At 40.7% G+C, this 23,853-nt stretch overlaps 1 protein-coding gene across 5 annotated transcripts in view; it reads left to right on the top strand.

The window, feature by feature from the left end:
- ITSN1 (intersectin 1) overlaps positions 1–23,853 on the top strand; it is a 229,548-nt gene that overhangs the window by 40,361 nt on the left and 165,334 nt on the right. For 2 of the 5 annotated variants that reach the window (XM_049858658.1, XM_049858662.1), the window contains exons 2-6: positions 10,242–10,381; positions 15,116–15,215; positions 17,594–17,653; positions 19,255–19,347; positions 20,264–20,327. In XM_049858658.1, the coding sequence (XP_049714615.1) occupies positions 17,626–17,653; positions 19,255–19,347; positions 20,264–20,327 (185 nt within the window). In that variant the 5' untranslated portion in view covers positions 10,242–10,381; positions 15,116–15,215; positions 17,594–17,625. The remainder of the gene's footprint in view (positions 1–10,241; positions 10,382–15,115; positions 15,216–17,593; positions 17,654–19,254; positions 19,348–20,263; positions 20,328–23,853) is intronic. The other 3 variants (XM_049858660.1, XM_049858661.1, XM_049858659.1) reach the window with 3 other exon arrangements.

The raw sequence follows: 23,853 nt of genomic DNA, 5'->3' as shown, positions 1-23,853 counted from the left end.
GGAAACCCTGGTGGCTAAGTGGTTAAGTGCTACGGCTGCTATCCAAAGGGTCCGCAGTTTGAATCTGCCAGGCGCTCCTTGGAAACTCTGTGGGGCAGTTCTGCTCGGTCCTGTAGGGTCGTTGTGAGTCAGAATCGACTCGACAGCACTGGGTTTTGGTGGTTTTGACATGAGAAACATATATGTATGTATACATTGCATTTTCTCATTTCCCAGTATATGTTCTGATAAGTGTTTTGAAATTTGTCCTCTTAGTGTTCTCTATAGCTGGGATGCTATAAAAGCAGTCTCGTGCCCTATTTTTAGCACACAGTGATGAGTCTGGATTGATGGCCAAGTTAATGGCAAGTACAGTAACTGAACTGTGCTGGCCTGAGTGTCCTTCTGACCGCCCCACTTTGAGGCTAGAGTTACTGGTCACAGTGACAGGTCTTACTGTGTGTGGCTGGACAATCCGGATCACTTCATCTGCTGCTGGCTGTCCTGAGCTCAAGTTTTGTCTGCCTCCCTGCTCCCCCACTTTTTATATTTAAAATTTCAAGATGGGTAATCTATTTACCTGCCTACTCTGGGGGAGATTAGTGCTGCCTAGTAAAGTTCTACTCTGTCCTGTTGGGTCACTATGAGTAAAGTCAGATGTGCTCGTTCACATTTTGTGGCATAAATTAGAGACTTGCAGAACTAATAACTGAGCAGATCTGAGACCAGAGCCTGGTCACCAGACTCGTCAATGTTTCTGAGCTCCCATTATGCGTTTATGGATGAAATTGTTCTTATCTTGTTTGGGTTGTTTTTGATCATGGCTTCATAGTGTTAATGGCTAATGTGTTTGCTATTTCAACGCAAGTTGAGTATGTCCCATCTATATTTTGCGGAATGTTCATCTTCCTCTAATCCTAACAGTAGCTGGTCAACCTTATAGGTAGCAGTTACAGAATTTTCTAGACAGGAGTTTGTCACGTAATGAGGCAGTATGGTCGCAATGAGATGGAATCGACTCAATGGCAGTGGTGGCAGGTTATGTGATACATTTAGGTTTTGAGGGCTCTAATTTATAGAACTTCAAGACCTAACAGGATCTGCTCTGGTAAGTTTGTCAGGGAATGGACTCTTCTCTCTCACAGGGCGGTCTCTTTTGTTACATTGTTATATTGACTTACTCAAGTGGTTCCTTCCTGTTATGTTTGAAAATGACAACTAAAAACATGTGATGCTTTGCTCAGGAAGCATTCCAAATATATAGGCAGAGACAGCTGTCAATGGATTATGAAATGTTTGTCTTCATTACATTGTATAACTTGAATTGGCATCTTGTGACAACCACTTTGCTTTTAAAAGGTTTTTTTAAAAAACAGTGATAATGTCCTTTGGTACTGTCTAAATAAAATAAGCAAGAAAACCTCCGATGTTGAACTGGATTTGTTTGATTCCAGGGCCGAATAAATGAAGACTCTTTCTGAGAAAACTTCTGTGATGCGCACATGAACAGGAGCTTTCTAAGCATTTTGATTTTTACTTCCCAAATAGCAGATTTCTAGACTATGGTCACGTAGTTTATCTAAAAAAGCCTCCTTGCTTATGTTAGAATATTAAGTTAAAAACAGAATCATCATTGTTCTAATTCATCGTTTTTTTTTTTTTTTTAATTGAAAAACCATAAACTGTATTAGTTGGACTATATTTTACATGTATCAGTCAGAACTTCAAATAAATGGCCTGGAAAAATACATGGCTAATATTGAAGTTGAGCAATCTAGTGGCTCACTTCTGCTGTACTCCTTGGAATGTACTTGGGGCCAAACGCAGCTTTCGAAATCATTGTTTCTTTTTTTTTTTGCTTTGGTATTTAATTGTTGTTTTGGAGAATTAAAATTAGGTTCTGTTATGGATTGAATTGTGTCCCCCCAAAATGTATGTCAACTTGACTAGGCCACTCATGATTCCCAGTATTGTGTAATTGTCCACCATTTTGTCATCTGATTTGATTTTCCTATGTGTTTTAAACCCTACCTCTATGATTTTAATGAAGTGAGATTAGTGGCAGTTATGTTAATGAGACAGGACGCAGTCAACAAGGTTAGGTCATGTCTTAAGTAAGTCTCTTTTGAGATATAAGAGGGAAGTGAGAAGAAAGACATGGGGACGCCATACTACCAAGAAAGAAGCACAGGAGCGTAGTGTGCCCTTTGAACCCGCGTCCCTGAGCTGAGAAGCTCCTAGACCAGGGGAAGATTGATGGACAAGGACCTTCCCCCAGAGCCCACAGAGAGAGGAAGCATTCCACTGGAGCTGGTGCCCTGAATTTGGACTTCCAGCCTACCAGACTGTGAGAGAATAAATTTCTCTTTGTTAAAGCCATCCACTTGTGGCATTTCTGTTATAGCAGCACTAGATGACTAAGACAGGTTCCTGAACATTCTTGTTACTGTTCTTGGATACCATGGAGGCAATTTTAATTCATAGCGACCCAATGTGACACAGTAGAACTGCCCCATAGGGTTTTCTAGGCTGTAATCCTTAATGGGAGCAGACTGTCAGACCTTTATTCCGTGGAGCTGCTAGATGGGTTCAAACTGCCAACCTTATTGGTTAGCAGCTGTTATTGGCCACCAGGGCTACTTTGGACATTTGTAGGGCCAGACTATAGAAGGAATCTGAATGGGGAAAGATTCCTTATGTAATTATCAGTGTACGCGGGTGACCAGTGCACTGTGATGACTGCGGTTAGTTACCCAGGTTACGCAGTCCTTCTTCTCTCATTCAATCAGTGGGCATTCTTAGCGTATTTTTATGGGCCAAGCCATGTGACACGCTGGGAATGCAGAGTTGAACCTGAGAAGCAGGTAAACAGTTGACAGGGTATAGTTCTAAACTGAGAGCATGCAGGGGCAGCAATGGAGGAAATCCACTTAAGCTATTGTCGGCTCAGAACAGGACTTGCGGCCGGAGGTTAGCATGACAAAAGAGTTAGCCAGTAAGAAGGGAGGATGGGGAGGGAATACTGCAAGGGACGATTCAGTGCTTCCCGAAAAGAAATTCACTGGCTCATAGCTACCAGTCTGCAGTGACTGAGGAGTCAAAAAAATGTTTGTGCTTGCCTCATGTTGATAAATTCAGTTTGTATATTTTTCACTTTGCATGTTTCCACAACCTGTCTATGCTGAGTTTTTTTTCCTTTTCAATTTTGTGCCTGTTGATGGGAGTGGTTGACATTCTCTGACCAGCTCTCAAACGTGTATCTGTTTAGGCTGAAGCTGGCAGCAACCTCTGTGCTACCCCAGAGAGAGCATTCTGAAGACTAAATCCTGGCACATCCCTGTTTACATTTCCAGGAGCTCCCTTGCCTTGGTAGATGAATTTGATATGGTCTGATCCCATGAGAGGATGGCACAGGACCGGGCAGTGTTTCCTTCAGTTGTACACAGGGGCTCCAGTACCCAACAACAACAACAACAAAGTCCCATCTCTACCTTTCCATTCTTGCTCTTGCCCTTGGGATGGTTTCATTCCTCCTGAGGGTTCACCCTCCACCTAGAAGGCAACTGCAAACTTGTCTTCATCCTCCAAGGTATGTCTGGTCCCTGGCAACCTTGATCATTGTTTCTCACCTTGTTCCACTCTGCATTGTTGTACAAAGCATGCTGTGTAGCCTGGCTTGTTTACTGGCTGCTCCTGTTCTCAGCTGAACTTGTGAGAGCACCCGTCTTTCCCTTCTTTCCCTCTTTAGATCGTTACATTCAGCACAATGACTGTCGGATAGTAGATAGTCAATAATTGTTCTAAGGCTTTACAACCCTGGTGGCACAGTAGTTAAGAGATTACCTCCTGTCACAAGGTCTGCAGTTTGAATCTACCAGCTGCTCCTTGGAAGCCCTATGGGGCAGTTGTGCCCTGTCCTATAGGGTCTCTATGAGTCAGAATTGACTCCATGGCAAGGAGGTTGGGTTTCTTTTTTGGTTAATGTAATATTTAAACATTTAGTTAATTCTTTAGATTTTATTCTGTCACATTTACTGGATGATAACTGTGAATGAAAAAATGCTAACATTTATTGGACTTTTTGCCCTGTGTAAGGTACTGTTCCAAATGTCTTAAACCAAAAAAACAAACCCATTTTCGTTGAGTTGAATTTGCCCGTTAGCAACACTATAGTAGAACTGCCCGGAGGGTTTCCAAAGCTGTAATCTTTACAAAAGCAGACTGACACCTTTTCTCCCGCTGAACGGATGGTAGGTTTGAACTGCCTTTTGGTTCGCCACTGAGCGCTTAACCACTGTGCCACCAAGTATTTTACTTGTATTAAAACCTAGCTCTCCAACAACAACCTTTTGAGTTAGGTGCTACTATTATCCTCGTTTGACAAAGAATCTAAAGCTTAGAAAGAGGCAGATCAATGCACAGAAGGTCCACAGCCGGTACCGATACTTCGGGGCACTTTTCATGTGATGACTTTACGATGTTGGTGATCTCCTGGGCTGGGTCCTCTGCCTGTGCTGGCTGATAAGTTTATGCTAGCTCACTGTGAGGACCACATTTTCACCTGAGAAGTTTCACCTGTATTTTAGGATGACTGGTGGTCTTGCTATGAGTTGGAATCGACTCAATGACACTGGGATTTAGGGTGGGTGGTCTTGCTTTCAGTGCTTTACAAAAACTGTAATTTCCACCCAGGTTATGAGTGTGACTTGTCTTCTATGTGTGTGTGTATACATATATACATGTATATATTTCAGTTTGCTTTAAATATTCAGCACAATACATTTTTCAGTCAGGTTTCTGGATCTCAACTACAGAAATGCACGTTTCCAGTCACAGAAGGAGGAAAATTTAAGTTAGGATTTCACTTATGTTCTGAACATAAAAGGCGATTTTAGACATGAACCAGTATTCTATTTCTATGCAAATTTGGGTGACCTGTGTATCAACTGTTTTCTAAATGGTGACAAATGAAGTATGATCATTTTTATTTGATTTTAGAGGAGCTGTTTTTTTTGTGGTGGTGCAGTGGTTAAATGTTTGACTGCTATGAGGTCAGTGGTTTGAACCCACCAGTCACTCTGCAGGAGAAAGATGTGGCAGTCGCCTCCGCAAAGATACAATCTTAGAAACCTCATGGGGGCCGTTCTACGCTGTCCTGTAGGGTCACTATGCATCAGAATCCGTGGCAGTGAATTTGGTTTTTGTTTACTTGATTTTACTCAATTTTTTTTAGAATAAATAAATTTAAAACTTAAGTAGCTTGTGTAGCTGTTGTTCTCTTGTGCTTCTGGGGTTCATGTTAAGAGGAATACTCTTTAGTGCAAAGATCAGTTCCCTTATACAGTAAGGCATTCCAGAGGCTGCCTTCCACCAGCGTCTTGTTCACTTCCCATTCCTGTGTTCCTGATTATCGACTAGTCCTTGGGTGCATCTTGTGTTTATCTAGTACTTTGCTCATGTGGAGACCCTGCGTGGTGCAAACTGTTAACAAGGTTGGGGGTTCCAGTCCACTGACAGGTGCCTTGGGAAAATCAGCTATGGGAAACCCTGTGGTTCTACTCCTGCATACCTGAGGTCTCCATGAGTTGGAGTTGACTTGACAGCAACTAGTTTTTTGCTCACGTGATGCATGCTGTTTCCTTAGCCTGGCATGCTGTTCCTATCTGTGTCTGTGTGATGTTGTCGTCGGTTGCTGTTTGATGCATGCTGTTTCCTTAGCCTGGCATGCTGTTCCTATCTGTGTCTGTATGATGTTGTCGTTGGTTGCTGTTTGATGCATACTGTTTCCTTAGCCTGGCATGCTGTTCCTATCTGTGTCTGTATGATGTTGTCGTCGGTTGCCGTTAGCTCGATTCTGACTTGTGGCGGCTCCATGTGTGTAGAGTAGAACTGCTCCATCAGGTTTTCTTGGCTTTAGTCTTAATGGAAGCAGATCACCAGGCCTTTTCTTCGTGGTGCTGTCAGGTAGGTTCAGGCCTCTAAACTTGCGGTTAGCAGTCTGGTGCGAATCATTGGAAGCTCTGCACCTTCTGTACCAGCACTCCTCCTTCAAATCACACTTGATTGCTGTTTTGCTGCAGTGTCTTTTCTCAGTTTCTCCATCAGAGTTGGTAGCTTTCATCTGTGGCCTCATAGTCCTGTGGAATGCCGCAGGGTTATCTCATTTGATACCATGTATTTGAAAGTAGTAACTGAATCTTTGTACAAGCTTTAGATGTTACTGAAAATATTTACAACACTTTATCCTAACTTTTGTTTTTTTGGTATAGTTTTGTGTATTTTTTAAGCAAAAATTTGGTTGACATAACACCTCATATGAAGTTATGTAATTTTGTAGCATGGTTTTTTTTTAACTTAACATTATATAATAATTATTTTTGTACTTATTTAAAGAAATCCCTCAGTAAGCATTTTTAGTTGTCCCATATTTCATTGTATGGATATACCATAACTTATTGTTGCTATACTGTCGAGCATTTAAGATTATTTCCATTTTTAATTGTTAAAAATTGATTCATGGTGAAAATTTTTGGACATGGTTCTTTGCATTTTGGATTATATTTTCTTAGGGCAGATTCCTAGGAGTTGAATTATTGGATACAAGGATAAGAACATTTTTATGATTCTCAAGTACGTATCTTGTCCTCGATACATGCTTTATCCTTGATATGTATCTTAGCAAATTGCTTTCCAGAGGACTTATATTCAGTGGTGTGAGAGAGAGCTGGTTTTTGCCTTACTGTTAGTAATATTGGAAACCTGTGTTTAACTTATTTATCTTGAGGCCTTACTTGATTCCTTTTTGGCGAGTCGAGTTGACCGTAAGTAAATTGGCTCAGATTCCCAAGTAAAATTTCTCGACAAAAACTTTCTAAGATTGATTTGAAGAGTTGGAGTGCCAAAGAAATAAGAAAAGCTTTGTCAGAAAGAGAATGAAAGGGTTAGTTTTGTAATGTTAACATTTAAATGAATGTTACTCAGTGAAGTGCATATTGAAAGAATTAACTTCAGTAACAATAGTTATCTTTTCAAAATCTTTTGAATGTTATTTGGAGTTTTAAAGCTTAACAGCTGTACAGGATTTTGCGACGTTAGAATTAAATGCAGCCAACTACCAAGTGCGCAAACTTGCCTGAACTGGAATTCTAGATTAATTGTATTGGAATCCAAACACATTTTGAGTATAAAATTGGCTTCTACAGTGTTTTTCATGTTATGAATAGACTGTGAACTTTGTAAAAGAAAGTGCCAAATTGAGAAAATCTGGGGTTTCCTTTTTCTTTGGTTCCATCTTTCAGTGTATTTGTGATCTTTAACAGAAACCTTGGGACTTCCTTTTCTGTCACTTTGTGGTGCAGCCGAATCCATTTAAAGATACTGGGTGAATCCTGCAGTCATGACGACCAGCAGCGGGATCTTTTTCAGCTTTTCTCTATCTTCTCAGGCTTAAATATGTCTCGGTGTATCTCTGTCAGCGAAGTGAAATTAGAAATTTGAATCATGTATCTGTTGCCTTCTGAAGCTGTCTGGTTTCTATATAGCTGCAGTGTATTTACTGTTTTAGTGATGCTAACGTTGTTGAATGGTTTTTAGTCCTAAAACATTCTAGGGGTGGTAAATCTTGTCCTGTATGAAGTCCTGGAGGTCACCTAGCAAGCAGAGCTCACTTGGTTTTGCTAATGGCTGCATTGTCCTTTGCTCCCATTCATGATGCTCTGTGACTTTACACTGATGTGGCTGCAAAGGCTTTCCCTTGGACTTTGCCCTTCTTTACACATGGGTAAACACTCTCCGGCTAAAGGGGGGGGGGGCAGCTAACATCTCTGTGCTCATCAGCTTATAATAAGTAGCTAGGCAGATTTCCTTTCTCTCCTGATTGGGCAAATACTTAATAGTTTGTGTCAAAGACTCAGACAATTAAAACAAATCTCCATTGGGTTTCTGCTTGCTCTTACTCCATCCTTGGCATCAGGAGTGGGTTGTTTTAGAGAGGAGACTCTAGTTGTTGCTGCCCATTGTGGCCCCACATCCATGACGATGTCAGATGGACAGTGTCGCTGCCCATTGTGGCACCACATCCATGACGATGTCAGATGGACAGTGTCGCTGCCCATTGTGGCCCCACATCCATGACGATGTCAGATGGATAGTGTTTGCTCTGTTCCCAGCTGTGTCCTCGTTACCAGACTTACGTGTAGCCAGTTCAGGTTTGATGTATATGTTCAAATGTAGAGCCTTTTGTGAAACCAGTACATGGCTGTTTTCTATGTGGCATGTTTTATTTCTTGCTAAGGTCTAGAAGTCCTTACTGAATTTATCCAGCTGTGGTGGACGCACTCTTTTTCTTGAAGCTGACTTTCAAATCTAGCAGGAGGCTTCACTACTTTCTTCCTCTTTCCAGGGTTGCCATGTTATTTTGGACAGTTGGTAGTTTCCGTGTAATTTCTTGACCTCCTTCCTAAAGCTAAAGGTGATCTCAAACTTTTTTATGCTCAGCCTTGACCACGGTTCCTGCAGGTGAACTGATAATACCAGGCTTGTTTTACTGGCTGTGTTTAGAGGTCTACAAGTTTAATTACCGTATATTTTACACAAATAACACGCACCTTCTACATTTGTTTGCCAGCCACGCCCTCCTCCCTTGAGATATTTTCATAAGCATCACTGCCAATTTTCTAAATATTGCTGTAAAAAAAATTAGCATCGTGTACTTACAAAAATACCTGTCAGCATGTGGTGGGGTTGGGGGTTGGGTGGGGTGGGGTGGGGTGGGGAGACGGGGAGGGCATGGTTGGCAAACAAATGCAGAAGCTGAGTTACTTGCGTAGAAATACCATATGTAGAGGAAAGGTGAGAGTACTTAATCATTGCATCCCCTTGATTTGAGACTAAGTGTGGTATCCCAGTTCTTATGCTAAAATGTTGAAGTTTTAATGTTTTTCCTTTGACTGTGTATGTGCCTTGTAACATGTTGGAACTTCAGTTTTTATCCAGAAGAAAACAGATTGTCACTTTTTTAGTGATGTATATGCCCAGGTCATTGTTGTTGGTTGCAGTCGAGTCACGGTGACTCATGGAGATCCCATGTAAGCAGAGTAGAACTGCTCTGTAGGGTTTTCAGGGCTCTGACCTTTTGGAAGCAGATCACCAAGCCTGTGTCCCCGGTCTCCGGGTGGGTTTGAACACTCAGGCGCTCCTTACCCACATTACACAGGTGATAGATATGTTGTCTTTCCTTTACCTGGCTTACTACCTTTTTTTTTTTTTAACGGAACAAAGTAAGTGTTTACAATTACCTGTGAAATATCGACGATTTTCTTCATTTATCTCTTTTAGGTTCTGTTGAGGGGGTGGTGTGTGCTGGAAAGTGTGTGAGTTGAAAACAGGTTAAACACACATAATCTCATTATTAATTTGATAATCCTGAAACTATTCTCTAACATTTATGTTTAAATAAAATTTTGATCGGAGATTCTCTTCTCCTACTCAGTGATTCCTAAAATTACTGTTTGCTGTTTTTAGATTTTATGCTTTTCCCAGGAATTACTTTTTCAGCTTTTAGTACCTTGTGCTAATTCTTAATGACCCTCTTGAAGATGGAATCCTCCTAGAAGAAATAGAAGTCCCTCCATTACTTTGTTGAAGCCTTGTGAATGGTTGTTCCGTCTGCAGCTGTAGGGCTCTAGAATCTTGACTCTTTTTCACCTAGACAAATGGTAGTTAATGACTTATTTTTCAGATGTTACTTGGTGATCTAGAAGCGGAAGTCAGAGTTTCAGAGAGGGGAGAGTTGGTTTCCATTTGCATCTTTGTTTCTCATTTTCACCTGTGCGTTGTGGCTGTGTTTTGGTTTTATTGCTCCCTGATCATGTCTGTCCTATTGCAGATATTAAAGAAAGGGTGGTTTAGATAAACCGAGCTTGAAACCTTCACTTACAGGAGCCCCATAGGCGAGATAGCCTGGCCTTTTCTTTGTGGAAAGAATGCAGGAGTAATTGGACAAATCCATCCAGATGCCAATGAGTGTTGCCAAGTGATGTGCTAACAGCTGGGCCTGACAGTGAGGGCTCACCATGGCCAGTCCCGACCACCCCCTTCTCACCTCCCGCCCCCCTGCCCTCCAAAACAACAAAAATCCTTGCCCCCTTTTAGAGGAGAACTTGAGTACAATTTTTCATGTTGAGCCTTGACAGTGTCTCTTTTCTTTTGAACTTTTTCAACCTTAGGAATAATAAGAATAATAAGGTTCTCCTCTTCACTAGGTTCTTTACCCTCCGTGGAGTGTTAAAATCCTGCTCACAGACAGACTGCACAGCGCTTGTAGGTGATCTTGTAGACCGCAGCTCGGGCAGAGGACACCCTTGAGGCCCACAACTTGACATGACAGTGCAGCATTCATCAGGTCGGCCATATGTTTGGGATTTGTCAGTTCCTTTGTTCATTTGTTGTTTGGTTTTTAGTACCTTTTCTCTATGTTTCAAAAGAGCTTTGTTTACATCCTGCTTTTCTGTGAAATCTCACAGGGTGACTTTCTGCTTTGGTTCATACACACGTGCTCAGCCGTCACAGGAGTGGAATCTGGTGTAGTACTTGCTTGTAGAGCAGGGCTGTAGGCTCTTCCATTCATTGCAGGCTTTTTTTTTTTTTTTATAAGGGAAAGATTGATTTTGTATTACTTTTCTAAATTTTGAATTTTTAAAGATGCAAAGGCCCTTAAAAGGGAAAGATGTGGGGACTTTTGTGTGTGTGTGTGAGAGATTCGTTTTAATTTTTATTCCAGATCAAGGTAAGTATACATGGGAACAGCTGCCCAACCAGACCCTCACAACTCTGAAAAAGCAAATATTATCATGATATGAGTAGGGTACTTTGTATGTTTTTTACATTCATAAGAATATATTTATAGCCTTCAGGATATATTATTTATATATATATATATTACATTCTTTCCCTTCCTTGTTTTCTCATCAGTGTCATTATGCAAAAGTTCTATAAATTCCATACTTTTATTCCATACGTTCCTGTCCTGTAGTTCCTTTAACTTTAAACCTTTTGAGCAACTTTAAAACAAAACTTACTGAGAGATATTTAGAGTTCATTGCTTTAGTACTCCACCAACTGTATTTTTGATGAATTCGTCTGAATCTCAGGAAGGGACACCACGAAGCAGGTGTAGACAGTAGGCTTGTTAAAGTGCAAGTCAAAAGTGAATTCTGTTTGTTTTTTTTTTTAATGTTGTGCTTTTGGTGAAGGTTTATACAGCAGTTTAGGTTCCCATTCAACAGTTTCTACACAAATTGTTCAGTGACATTGGTTACATTCTTTACAACGTGTGAACGTTCTCATTTCCCTTCTGGTTGCTCCCTTTCTGTTGATACAGTTTCCTTGCCCCCTTACCTTCTCATCTTTGTTTTAAAGGCCCGCAGTACTTACAGGTGATATTCGTTATTTGTGAGCTAGTCTGTTACTTAGCTGTAAAGGAGGGACCTTAGGGGTTAGTTTCTGCTCAAGGTTTGAAGAGTATCTCAGGGTAATAGTCTTGGGGAGTCCTCTAGCCGCAACCAGTCTGGTAAGTCTGGAAGTCTGGTGTTTTTTTTTATTTTCTCTCCTTAAGGAATTTGAGGTTCTGTTCCATATTTTTCTCCTGTCCTGTCAGGAGCCATCTATTGCGGTCCTGATTAGTACAGTCGGTGGTAGTAGACGGGCACCATCTAGTTTTTATGGTCTCAGGGTAGATGAGGCCATAGTTTGTGTACTCTGTTTGTCTGGTAGACTAATTACTTCATTGACTTTTAAGACCCCAGACACTACTCACCAAACTAGGATGTAAAGCATAACTTTGTGAACTGTATTATGCCAATTGACCAAGATGTTCTGCAAGACCATGGTCTTTAATCCTTCACACCCGGAAAACCAATACTGTGAGGTGTTTGGGTATGTCTAAGAGGCATCTGTAACTGTGTGCTTTGTTATATACATGAATATGAATATATGAATGAATTCCATTTTAAATATGAAGAAGAACAGGGCCCTGCTATTCTTACCCCTTCTGGCCTCTAATACCTTCTCACCAGCTTGCCTTTATTTGGGGACACAAATTTAGTTGTCTGCAGTCTAGAACTGCCAAAATACTGTAAATTTAAGGAGCATAGGAGGGGGAGTATAAGCCTAATCCACTTACAAATGTCCCGTTATATACAGAATGCTTTCTGTACCAAGAGTAAGTTCTTAAATATCGAGACCAGGTGTTCTCTGGTTATGACTCCGGCAGCCGAGGTCTGGTGGAGCATTTATTCAGGTGCTCTCTTGGTCTCTGCCTCTCACCTCCTATAACCTTTCCTTGTTGCCTGATTGTTGGGACTCAGTGTCCTTATTTATATACAAGGATTATAAGATTTTTTTGAGGAAATGGTCAATAAGTGAGAAGCATAATCTTTTGGCCGTTATGCCAGTAAACCAGTCTAATCCCTGTCTTGAGATATTGGAAATCTGCTAATTAGTTGAATCACGTAATTGTTGAAAAGTTCTTTTTCTGTGAATGAATGTATATTTAAATTACCTTGTTTCTTCTTTGCATACTTGTTTTTTTTAATATGCCTTTGCTTCCTTTAATATTTAAAAAAAATGACAAATTCTCAAGCAGTTAGGAAACCTGAAATAGTGCAGTGACACCCTTATTTTTGAAAACCAATTAGAGTTAATCATTTGGCACAAAGTTTAGGGTTTTTAATTATGCTAGTAATTTGGACTTTAGATGTTTTATTCCTCGTGATTGAATTTTGGGTTTTTAAAATCGATAAATTTAGTATTTGTTGTGTGCTAGAACTGAAGTCTCTCATTATACATGTTCTTAATTTTGTTTCTTTGAAAAATCATTTTATATTTTCTGAATAATCTCTTTCTGTATTTATGATAGCAAAACACCAGAAGTCAAATAGCAAGCCTGTTTCAACATATTTTTTTAACATGCAAAATGACATTTTGGTAAATATTATGTTAAGAGGAAAATTGTCCTTTTTTAGAAATACACCTTTATAAAGGTCTTCTACTTTAAATCCATGAATTTTGGGGGCTTTAATATAAACGCGGAAATTAAGAATCAGTAGTTATTCCTTTGATTTTCTATAATTAGTTATCTTTTCTGAAATTGGAACGAAGATATATAAAAGATTTTTCTCAAACATGTTCGGACTTTTTATTTTAAAAATCAAAGATTTATTCAAACTTCCTTGTACTACTGTTTTTGCTTTGGCCTTTGTTGACTTGGCTTTATTTATTTGACTTCTTGATTGCTCAATGTTTAGTCTGTGTTTTCTGGGTTTTGTATGTAAATAGAGGAGTGTTTGCCACACTCTGAAATTAATATATAAGTATGGCAGCATGTTCATGAAAGGTTGTAATGATAATGGGAAATGCATTTATTATAATGTGAAGTCTGAAAGAGAAGTAAACAGAATTGTACATTCATAAGGAAAAGACTAGAAGGAAAGACAAACACCAAGCTGTTAATTTAGCAGAGGAAGCTTCTGGACAGTGAAATCATGGACTTTTTCTTCTGCATTCTAAATTTACCACAATGATCATCTGTAACTTCTTTAATTAAAGGGGGGAAATGTTGACAGTCATGATGTAGGCGCTGCTGTCAGCTAGGAAAGTTTGAGAAGGAAGCAATAGGCGATTGTATGGTGGTTGCCATCCTCTGTACCGTTTCCTGCCTCTGGGAACTCCAGATCCTCCCCCAGAAGCTCTGCATCCCCAGGGCTGGCTGGTCTTTCTGCACTCCTCTGGGGTAGCAGTCCTGTTTGCTCCTTCCTAGGCGGCAGGGCCCGGAACCTTAGAAGGATGTCTTTCTTTGCTTCGTTATAGGTAGGTGTCTGTTCTGGTATGTTTTCAGTGCAGGTGACCTGCCTTACTTTGTGGAAACCCAGAACTGCCTTTTCTCACTTTTTTTCTGCTCTAGGCTTTCGCTTAGATTTTTGTAATATATGCCTTCCAGCTTCTCTTACTTCTCCCCCACGTGATGAGAACTCTTGCGCTTCACAGAGTTTCACTTTTTATGTAAGAAGTGAAAGCTTTTGGGACTTCTGTGGCTGCATCCTGATGAACATATCCCCCCATTCAGCTTCCTCTGTGGTCTCCTGTGACACTGTTGTTGTTTTAATTAGTTTCCACCTCTTCCTGCCTTTTGTTTTCCAGTGCCTTTATTGCTGGAAAAGCTTCCCCACCCCCTCTCCCCTTCCACCTCCCTGGCTCCACCGGGTTTGGTTTCCCAGGCTAACTACTTTATGGTTGTTCAATTAAGCTCTTATTCCTGAAAGCCTGAGGCTAATATCATGGGTTCTGAAATCAGACTGACCTCTTCCACTGTTCAATAACTGTGTAAACTGTGCCTTAGTTTCCTCATCTGTAAGATGGGGATATTAGTGTTATTTACCCCGTAGGGTTGTTAATAAGATTAAATTGTTTAACACAAGTTAGATATATTAGTAAGCACTCATTGCAATTTTAGTTATTGTCACTTAAGTATATGTATGTATATACCATATATGTGGATTGACATATATAAAAAAGTATAGTTTGGACAGGTGATCTTACACGACCTCCCTCCCCCCATATAAGTGTAAACTCTTTAGTAGCAGGGATCATGCCAGTAAATCCACACAGGAAGATCATCATTCTTATTCCGGGAGTGGACCCCTAAATTTTTATCTAATAAGATAAGGAGTTGGAAATTTGCGCTTTTAAGACAATCTTTGTGTGCTTTAACAAGTTAACAAGAATCACTGACACGAGCCTGTCTATACGTTTAATCAACTTAGCTTTGTATTGTGCACGGGAATAAAAGCTTTTCCAGAGTAAATGAAGGATTCATGTCTGGAATTTGAAATGGAAAGGTTGTAATAGAATATCCAGTCACATGCTTTTACTGTAGAGAGAAACAGCAGCTTACTTCTGTCATTCCAAATTCATGTACTACTTTAACTGTGTATTTTTATTTGTTTTTTAGTTGTGACAGTGAAAGCTGTTATTTTTTTCTCATGTTATAGGCCTTTACAGTTTATATACACTAATTTGCATTGTTGCTGCTGGTTGCCGTCGAGTCGATTCTGACTCATGGCGACCCCATGTGTTGCAGGGTAGAACTGTTCCATAGGGTCCTCAAGGCTGTGACCTTTGGAAGCAGATGACCAGGCTGTCTTCTGCGGCGCCTCTGGGTTTGAACCGTCAGCCTTTAGGTTAGTAGTCAAGTGCTTAACTGTTTGCACCACCCAGGGACAAAGAATTTGACCTGTGTTTACAGAGATGGACAAGTTTTTAATGGGTAGCAGTTTTAAGAATATCTGATGTTCATTCTATACCACATTTTATTTTCAATTCCCATTGTAGAATAACTGTACGTTATTCTAAATTACATGAATTTTAAAACTGGAAATAGCTGTTACGTTCATTTGTTATTTAGTCATAAAAGTATTTGGGAAATCACAGGTCTTTAAGTTTTTAGCAAAGGGCATTCATTACAAAAAACACTACACACATTAATTTTCACATGAGTGATTTTGTTTTCCAGTGAAGTATTTTGGTTTCAACATAGACTCTGCCCCACCCCCCCTCTTCAAAAACCTTAAAAAAAAAAAAAAAATTTGTGGACACCCTGCTAACTTAGAACTGAAGCTTCTCCCGAAGCCCACTTTTTAGCCAAAGATTAGACAGACCTATGAAACAAACAATAACACATGTGAGTAATGTGCTTCTTAGTTCAGTCAAGTACACTAGACCAAATGGGCAACACTTGCCCAAAAGCAAAGACGGGAAGGCAGGAAGGAACAGGAAAACTGGATGAATGGACACGGGGAGCCCAGGGTGGAAAGCAAAAAGGGGAGAGTGCTGACACATTGCGGGGATGGCAACCAATGTCACAAAACAATTTGTATGTAGGTTTTTGAATGAGAAACTAATTTGTGCTGTAAACTTTCACCTAAAGCACAATAAAATTAGAAAAAAACGAGAAATTTTGTGAGCTTTACTGACAAGTGCCATCGAGGAGCCATATTCGCACTCTGAGGTTGACCCTGTGGAGCAGTTCTGCTCTGTTCTGTAGGGTCACTATGAGTCGGAATTGACTTGACGGCAATGGTTTTGGTTTTGGTAACGACTAATGAAGGAGCCCTGGTGGTGTAGTGGTTAAGTGCTCGGCTGCTAACCGAAAGGCTGGCGGTTTGAGCCCACCAGCCATTCCACTCCACGGGAGAAAGATGTGGCAGTCTGCTTCCGTAAAGATTTCCAGTCTTGGAAACCCTATGGGACAGTTCTACTTTGTCCTCTAGGGTTGCTATGAGTTGGAAAGGACTTGGTAACAATGGGTTTGGGGGTTTTTTTGGAATGACTGATGACCTTGAGCATCTTTTCATGCACCTCTTGGCCATTGGTGTATCTTCTTTGGCAAAATGTCTATTCAGGTCCTTTGAGGGGCAGTCAGTTTTTTGATCTAAAGCCTTTCCACACTCATTTTTTAACTGTTGTACATCTACTATGTTGTTAAAATGAAATTCAAAGTAGGAAAAAATCCTCGTTTATTATTTGGGGTAGAGGACTGGCCCTGTTTCACACTGGCCATTTGTGAAGAAATAATGCCTCATGGAGGTTTTTGGATCATTAGCTATGTTTGGTTTCTGAGCCGACATTAATGTGCTTTACGTGAAGCCTTTCTCAAGCTCTTTCAGCAGGAAGTGCAGATTGAGTTTTTCATGGGTGGAACATGGCTTTCAGCGTCAGCTGTCTCTGCCCAAATCCAGCTTGTCACCGAATGTGTGGTATCATTCTAATCACTTAACCTCTCCAAGTCCCATTTTCCTCATGTATAGTAGGGAGGTGGTAAAAAAAAAAAGGGGGGGGGGGTGGAGGCGATAGGAACAATAGTATCTACCTCATAGGGTTGTGATGGTAATTAAATGAGATTAGACCTGTAAGTCACCTAGTATGATGCTCAGCCTGTAATAAATGCTCGATAAAAGCAAGTCATTGTTATCGTGGCCTTCATGTGGATGGACTAGGTCATACAGATGGTTACCCAAACCATGTGGATGGACTAGGTCATACAGATGGTTACCCAAACCTCACCATTGCCATTGAGTCGATGTTGCCTCAGAGAGACCCTGTAGGACAGAGTAGACCTGCCCCGCAGGGTTTCCAAGGCTGTAACCTTCACCACAGAAATAGACAGCTCATCTTTTTCCTGTGGAGCGGCTGGTGGGTTTGAACAGCCAACATTCTGATTAGCAACCTAGCACTTAAGCACTGTGCAACCAGGGCTCCTTTCAATGGTTAAGAACAAGTATACTTAAAAAGTAACAAATACAACATTGATCATATATTAGGCTGTTCTGAGCTGCGGTGTCAGCCACTAGGCTGAAAGCTTCCTATACCTGGCACTGAGAAGCCGTGCAGAGAATGAATGAGTGAATAAATGAAGCCCTTAGTTGTATCTTTCTTTTACAGAGCTGTACTCTAGCTCTGGAATCAGTCTTCTGATAATTAGAGAGTGTGTGAGCATGTTTATAAGCACTATACAGGCTTGGAGTTTTTATAAACTTAAAATGCTGTGTTTCACTTACAGGCGTCAATTAGCAAGGTCAAAGTAACAGAATCATGGATCAGTTTCCAACGCGTTTTGGTGGTAAGTTTTAGAAAAAAATCTTTGCTTAATGTATTTTGGGAGCATATTAAAAAAAAAAATAGTGTTATGGCAAATTTCAAATATCCACAAATAGAATAATGTCATCAGCAGCCCTCGTGGCCATTTAGTTTCAGTAATTACCAACACAAGGCCAACATTGTTTCATCTGGATTCTTTTGAAGTAATTGCCAGTTTTGTCATATTATTTCGTCCATAAATTACTATGTGTTTCTAAAAGATAAGAACTGTTTTAAAAACAGTTGTCACACCTATAAAAATTTATAATAATTCTTCACTGTCGTTAACTATTCATAGTTCTTTTTTTAGACAACTTTTTGTAAAGGTTTGCTTGTTCACATGAGGATCCAAACAAAATGTATACATTGCAATCGGTTAGTATGTCCCTAAGATCCCTGTTGATGCAGTGGTTAAGAGCTGCAGCTGCTAACCAAAAGATTGGTGGTTTGAATCCACCAGCTGCTCCTTGGAAACCCTATGGGGTAGTTCTAGTCTGCCCTGTTGGGTCCCTGTGAGTCAGAATTGACTTGTCAGGAGCGGGTTTAAGTCTGTTAGTCAGTGAGCTCCCGCTCCATCCCTGTGTTTGCAGTTTATTTGTTGAAGTGACTGGGTCATTTGTGCTGTAATTTTTCCAAAGCCTGGATTGGAAGCATGACTTTTTAATTTTAAGTTCATCCTTTTGAAATATATCAGTGTGAATAAAATGTGTTTCTCAGGTAGTTTTTCCAAGTGTTATTAGGAAACAGTTAAGTGTTATTCTTGCTGAGTATTTTAAGGAAACCCTGGTGGCCTAGTGTGGTTAAGGGCTATGACTGCTAACCAAAAGGTGGGCAGTTCAAACCCACTATGTGCTCCTTGGAAACTTTGTGGGGCAGGCAGTTCTCCTCTGTCCCGTAGGGTCACTATGAGTCGGAATCCACTCGACGGTAGTGGGTGAGGGTATTTAAGAGAACTTGAGCGTGCTATGTTAATGTATCCCTCTTGGCTGCTGTCTAACCCAGTCATCGTGAAGAGAGCAAGGAGGCTTGAAATACCATCCTTTTCATGAAATCTGTGAGAGCCCATGTGGGATTCCAGTGCAGAAGTGCACAAACTGTAAAAATCACTAGTGTTAACCTGTTTTAGTTTGTTACTGTTCCCCTCTTAAGTCATTGTACAAGTTTTGTTGTTGCTCCATCTGTTCATAATTCCAGGGATTAATCCTGACAGAGCAATAAAAATCCCTTTAGAAGTTGCAGGACAGTGAGACCTGTGAGGGCAGAGATCATGTCTGCCTTGGTCACCACTTTATCCCTCGTGTCCAGCTTACAAATCACTCGAATATTTTTCAGATAACTGGATGAATGCTGGCTCTGTCCATCACTGCCAACTCTTTTTTGGGGGGGAGGGGGCATGCTTTAATCTTAATTCTCTGAGATTGTTTGGATCCTCTGTGTGTAACTTTCAAAGACAAATAGGTCTTCATCGATCATCCCACTTGTAACTCAACAACAGAATCTTAAATTACTGCGGAAATAGCATGTGTGCATTTTTTCTTTTCTCGTGGAATAATAACTTGTTCGTCTTTTTTTTTTGGATTTTAGGCAGCCTGGATATCTGGGCCATTACTGTAGAGGAAAGAGCGAAGCATGATCAGCAGTTCCACAGTTTAAAACCAACCTCCGGATTTATTACTGGTAATTGTAGTCAGCACTTTCATGCGTTTTTTTCGTCACTAGTAGATGTATCTGTGGAAAATCTTATCATGCAAAGCTAAGGTGGGCACACATGATCCAGGGGACACTTCACCTGTCTTGTCGTTGCCTTGGGTCTGTGTTTTTACAGTTGCTTTTTCCATAATATATTCAGACCTTGTTTGCAGCCCTTAACGAATGTCAAGCCACTTGCTTTAGGCAGTGACCTTTGATCTAAAATAGTTACTTCTGGTATTGAACTGGTTTGGGAAACTGTTAAATAAATTATGTAACAGAGTCTGAACATTAAAAAAAAAAAAATGGTTTCTCCTATTGCTGTGTCCCCAAAGCTCCTTTTGTACTTTGCCTTTTCTCTTACCTTTCCTGCTTGATTACTCTTCAGGAATTTGCTTTAGAAAAAATGGGACCTGGATTTCCTGGGGATTTTGTTTTGTATATATTATCCTAATTCTCTTTATTAGTTCTAAATCATTGATGTCGGTTCTTTTAAATCATTGTTACTGATCCTCCACGAGGATCCAATGCGGGCGTTGGAAATGGTGGTTTTTATAATATTTATAAAAGTAGAAACATGAGTCATCAGTTTCCTCAGGACTCCCGTAGTTGTGCTTCGTCCTGATGGGGAGCTGATAACATCTGAGTTAACAGCAGATTAATTAAGTAGACAGTGGGCCCCTGTGAATGGCAGGCCTTTTGAGATGATTTTAGCAGGTTAAGTTCTGAAGTCATTGCGGATGGGTTCATCTCACTGTTTCTTATATACTTAGCATTTGACTTTATCCTGTGTTCAGTTCTGGATTTACAGAATCACCAGCCCCCTTTCTTGTTGTAATTTTGCAATGAGAGGCTTTCTGTCAGTTGTTGCTTTCTTCTGAAATTTTTTCCATTTAATTTACAGGTGATCAAGCTAGAAACTTTTTTTTTCAATCTGGGTTACCTCAACCTGTCTTAGCACAGATATGGTAAGTTGGAATTTTACATAAGCAGAAGGTAAAATAAAATATTTTCCATCCTGTTTGGGAATATGATTTCTTGTGCTGTAGAAGGAGAACACAAATCTCTAGCTTGAAATACTCTGCTGCATCTTACCAGAGCAATACTTTCAAACGAGTCCTAATACGGAGCTGAGGAGCCCTGGTGACGCAGTGGGTAAGCGCTCACCTGCTAACTGGAAGGCCAGTAGTTTGAACACAGCAGCCCCTCCTCGGGAGGAAGATGTATCAGTCTGCTTCTGCAAAGATTACAGCCTTAGAAACCCCATGGGGCAGTTCCACCCTGCCCTACAGCATTGCCAGGAGTCGGAATTGACCTGACAGCCACGGGTTTGGTTTTAATGTGGAACCAAAAAAAGAAAAGTGGTGAAATTTGAAAGACGGAACTCTGTCCTAAAGTGAACTGAGAAATCTAGATTTACCAGTTTGTCTTACCTTCGTGAAGTCACCCAGACTCATCGGAATCTCTCACATTTTTTGTTTCATAACGGTCCCACATCTTTCACTGATCAGAGAATAAAAGGTAAAGAAAATACTTGCAGGTCCGTAGAGGTTAGAAATAACTGGTGTTTATTGCAGTGGTGCGTAGCACATGCCGAATAATAATACCTTATAAATATTGTTGAATTCCTTGTCACAAATGGGTGTCCCATCTTTTGAAGACACAGAGGAGAGAGAGAGAATGAATCAGGAAGGGTGGCAGACATAGGCTTGGGCTCGTGACTTCGGGGAGCCATGCTGAAATTCTGCTGTGCCCCGAGAAGCCGCATTTCCCTGTACTGTGTGGTTCTTGAAGCCGTAGCATCATTTCCTGGGGCAGTTAGCATTATGGGGGCAGCTTGTCCTCGTCACACACCTGAGTTTGAATCCTGGCTCTACTGCTTTATGATTTGGTGCATATGTATCTACCCTCTCTAAGCTCAGTTCCCTAATCCAGAAAATGGAAATACTTACGTTTTTGTAGCAGGGTTATTGAGAGAAATAGCACAATTGTGCATACAGGACTTAGTGTGGGGCCTTGACACATAATGGGCCCTAAAATAAAACCTGAAAAGGTAGCTGCTGCAATTATCAGGGATAGGATGTGCCACGGAACAAAATTGTCCAGCTACGTGCTTGCCTCCTTAAATGACCAACCTTTTTTTTTTTTAAATAATTTTTATATAAATTAATCATGATTGAAATAGCTCCTTGGGGCCCTCAAGTCAGCAGAACATAATCTAAGTTTTTTCCTGTCTAAGTTTTAGTTTAGAAAATCATATACCAGGTTCTGAAGTAGCAAACCTTTCATGAGAAATATAAATACACGTGTGTGTGTATTTGCGGATGGATATATTGGAATTGAAACTAAATGATACCAGATTCCCGTGCTGTTTTTGGTGTCTGCTTTATTTTCTTTTTCCTAGTTGTCAGCATGTTGGCTGCCAGACTGTCTCCTTTAACTAACAAACCTCCTCCTATGACGCCATTCTAGTTGTAACTTCTGATCTGCTGTGAGCTACAAAAATCAGATAACCAAGGGTTTTTTTTTTTGGAATTACTTTTAAAATAAAGGAAATGGCTCAGAAGAAGGGAGCGGGCAAGAACTCACGCGTACATGAGCGCGCGCCTTTAAGTGCGAGGGACTTATAATGTCTGTTTTAATCGTGTGAAGCTTTTTTGTTGGCTCTGCATTCTGGCTTATGATTGTTCTTCACACCATCAGTCAAGATCACTCTCTAGAACCTTCCTTTCCCAGGCATAACTGCCCTTACTAACTGCATGTTTATGCTGTTGTCTCAGTCATCTAGTGCTGCTGTAACAAAAATAACACAAATGGATGGCTTTAACAAAGAGAAATTTATTTTTTCACAGTAATGTAGGCTAAAAGTCCAAATTCAGGATGTCAGCTCCAGGGGAAAGCTTTCTCTGTCTGTCAGCCTTCTCATCAATCTTTCCCTGGACTAGGAGCTTCTTTGTGCAGGGACCCTGGGTCCAAAGGATGTGCTCTGCTCCTGGTGCCGCTTTCTTGGTGGTATGAGGTTCCCCATCTCTGCTAGCTTCCCTTTCCTTTTATCTCTTGAGAAATAAAAGGTGGTGCAAGCCACACCCCAGGGAAACTCCTTTTTCCTTTTATATTGGATCAGGGATGTGACTTTAGTAAGGGTGTTACAATCCCACCCTAATCCTCTTTAACCTAAAATTACAATCACAAAATGGAGGACAACCACACAATACTGGGAATCATGGCGTAACCAAGTTGACACACACATTTTTGAGAGGACATAATTCAATCCATGATAGTTATGTATGTTCCTAGTTTGCAAGGGTTTGTATAAGAAGGAGTCGTATGATACTCTACTGCAAGAAAACCTCACTCCATATTTATTTATTCAGTATTTGAAGTATATCACATGTCACTGTGGGCCAGGGATTATTATAAGTGGTGGGGATACAGCTGTGAACAAAATAGACAAAGCCCCTGCTTTCACAGAAATTACAATCTAATAGGAGATAGTCAACTGCAATATAAAAATTACGTTACATGGTAACAGGTGTTATGGAGAAAGTAGTCATAAGCTTCATGAACCATAACACATGTTGTGCTAAACCCCAAAACCAAAACCACTGCTACTGAGTTGATTCTGACTCATAACGACCCTACAGAACAGAGTAGAACTGCCCCTTAGGGTTTCCAAGGCTATAAATCTTTAAGGAAGCAGACTGCCACATCTTTCTCTCACAGAGTGGCTGGTGCGTTTGAACTACCGACCTTTTGGTTAGCAGCTTAGCACTTAACCACTGCACCACCAGAGCTGTTTGATGGTCCTACTTAGAGAGCGGAGTTACTATCCATTGCCTTCGAGCTGATTCTGACTCTTAGTGACCCCACAGGACAGAGTAGATCTGCCCTATAGGATTTCCAAGGCTGTAAATCTTTACAGAAGTGGACTGTCACATCTTTCTTCATGGAGTGGCTGGTGGGTTCAGACTGCTGACCTTTTGGTTAGTGGCCAAGTGCTAAACTACTGTACCACCAGGGTTCCTTGATGGTGGAATGATATAGTGCAAAGTATGAGCAAGAGTTCTGTTGTCTTCCAGCAGTAGCTCTGTGGGTAGTTGACCTCTTTGAGCCTAGGTTTTTAATTTATAAAAAGTCGGATAATACTATCTAATCAAATGAAACAGTTTCCCCTTCCGCTGTCTCATACTAATCTTGCATTCTCATGTGAATTTCCTGGTGTGGCCCAGAGTTGACCCATGTCCTTTTTGGTAGAGAGTGGGATGAGATTGACTATGAAGTTTTAGGCAGTGCCTGTGTGACTGGAAATCGACTCGATGGCAGTGAGTTTGGTTTTTTCTGGTTTGTAGTAGTCCTGGGACCCTGGTGATGCAGTGGTTAAGAGCTTGGCTGCTAAACAAAAGGTTGGCAGTTTGAATCCACCAGCTGTTCCTTGGAAACCCTATGGGGCAGTTCTTCGTTGTCCTATAGGGTCGCTATGAGTTGCAATTGACT

Source organism: Elephas maximus, chromosome 18, assembly GCF_024166365.1.
Source record: "Elephas maximus indicus isolate mEleMax1 chromosome 18, mEleMax1 primary haplotype, whole genome shotgun sequence".
Taxonomy (NCBI): domain Eukaryota; kingdom Metazoa; phylum Chordata; class Mammalia; order Proboscidea; family Elephantidae; genus Elephas; species Elephas maximus.
This window is presented reverse-complemented; position numbering and strand designations above follow the sequence as displayed.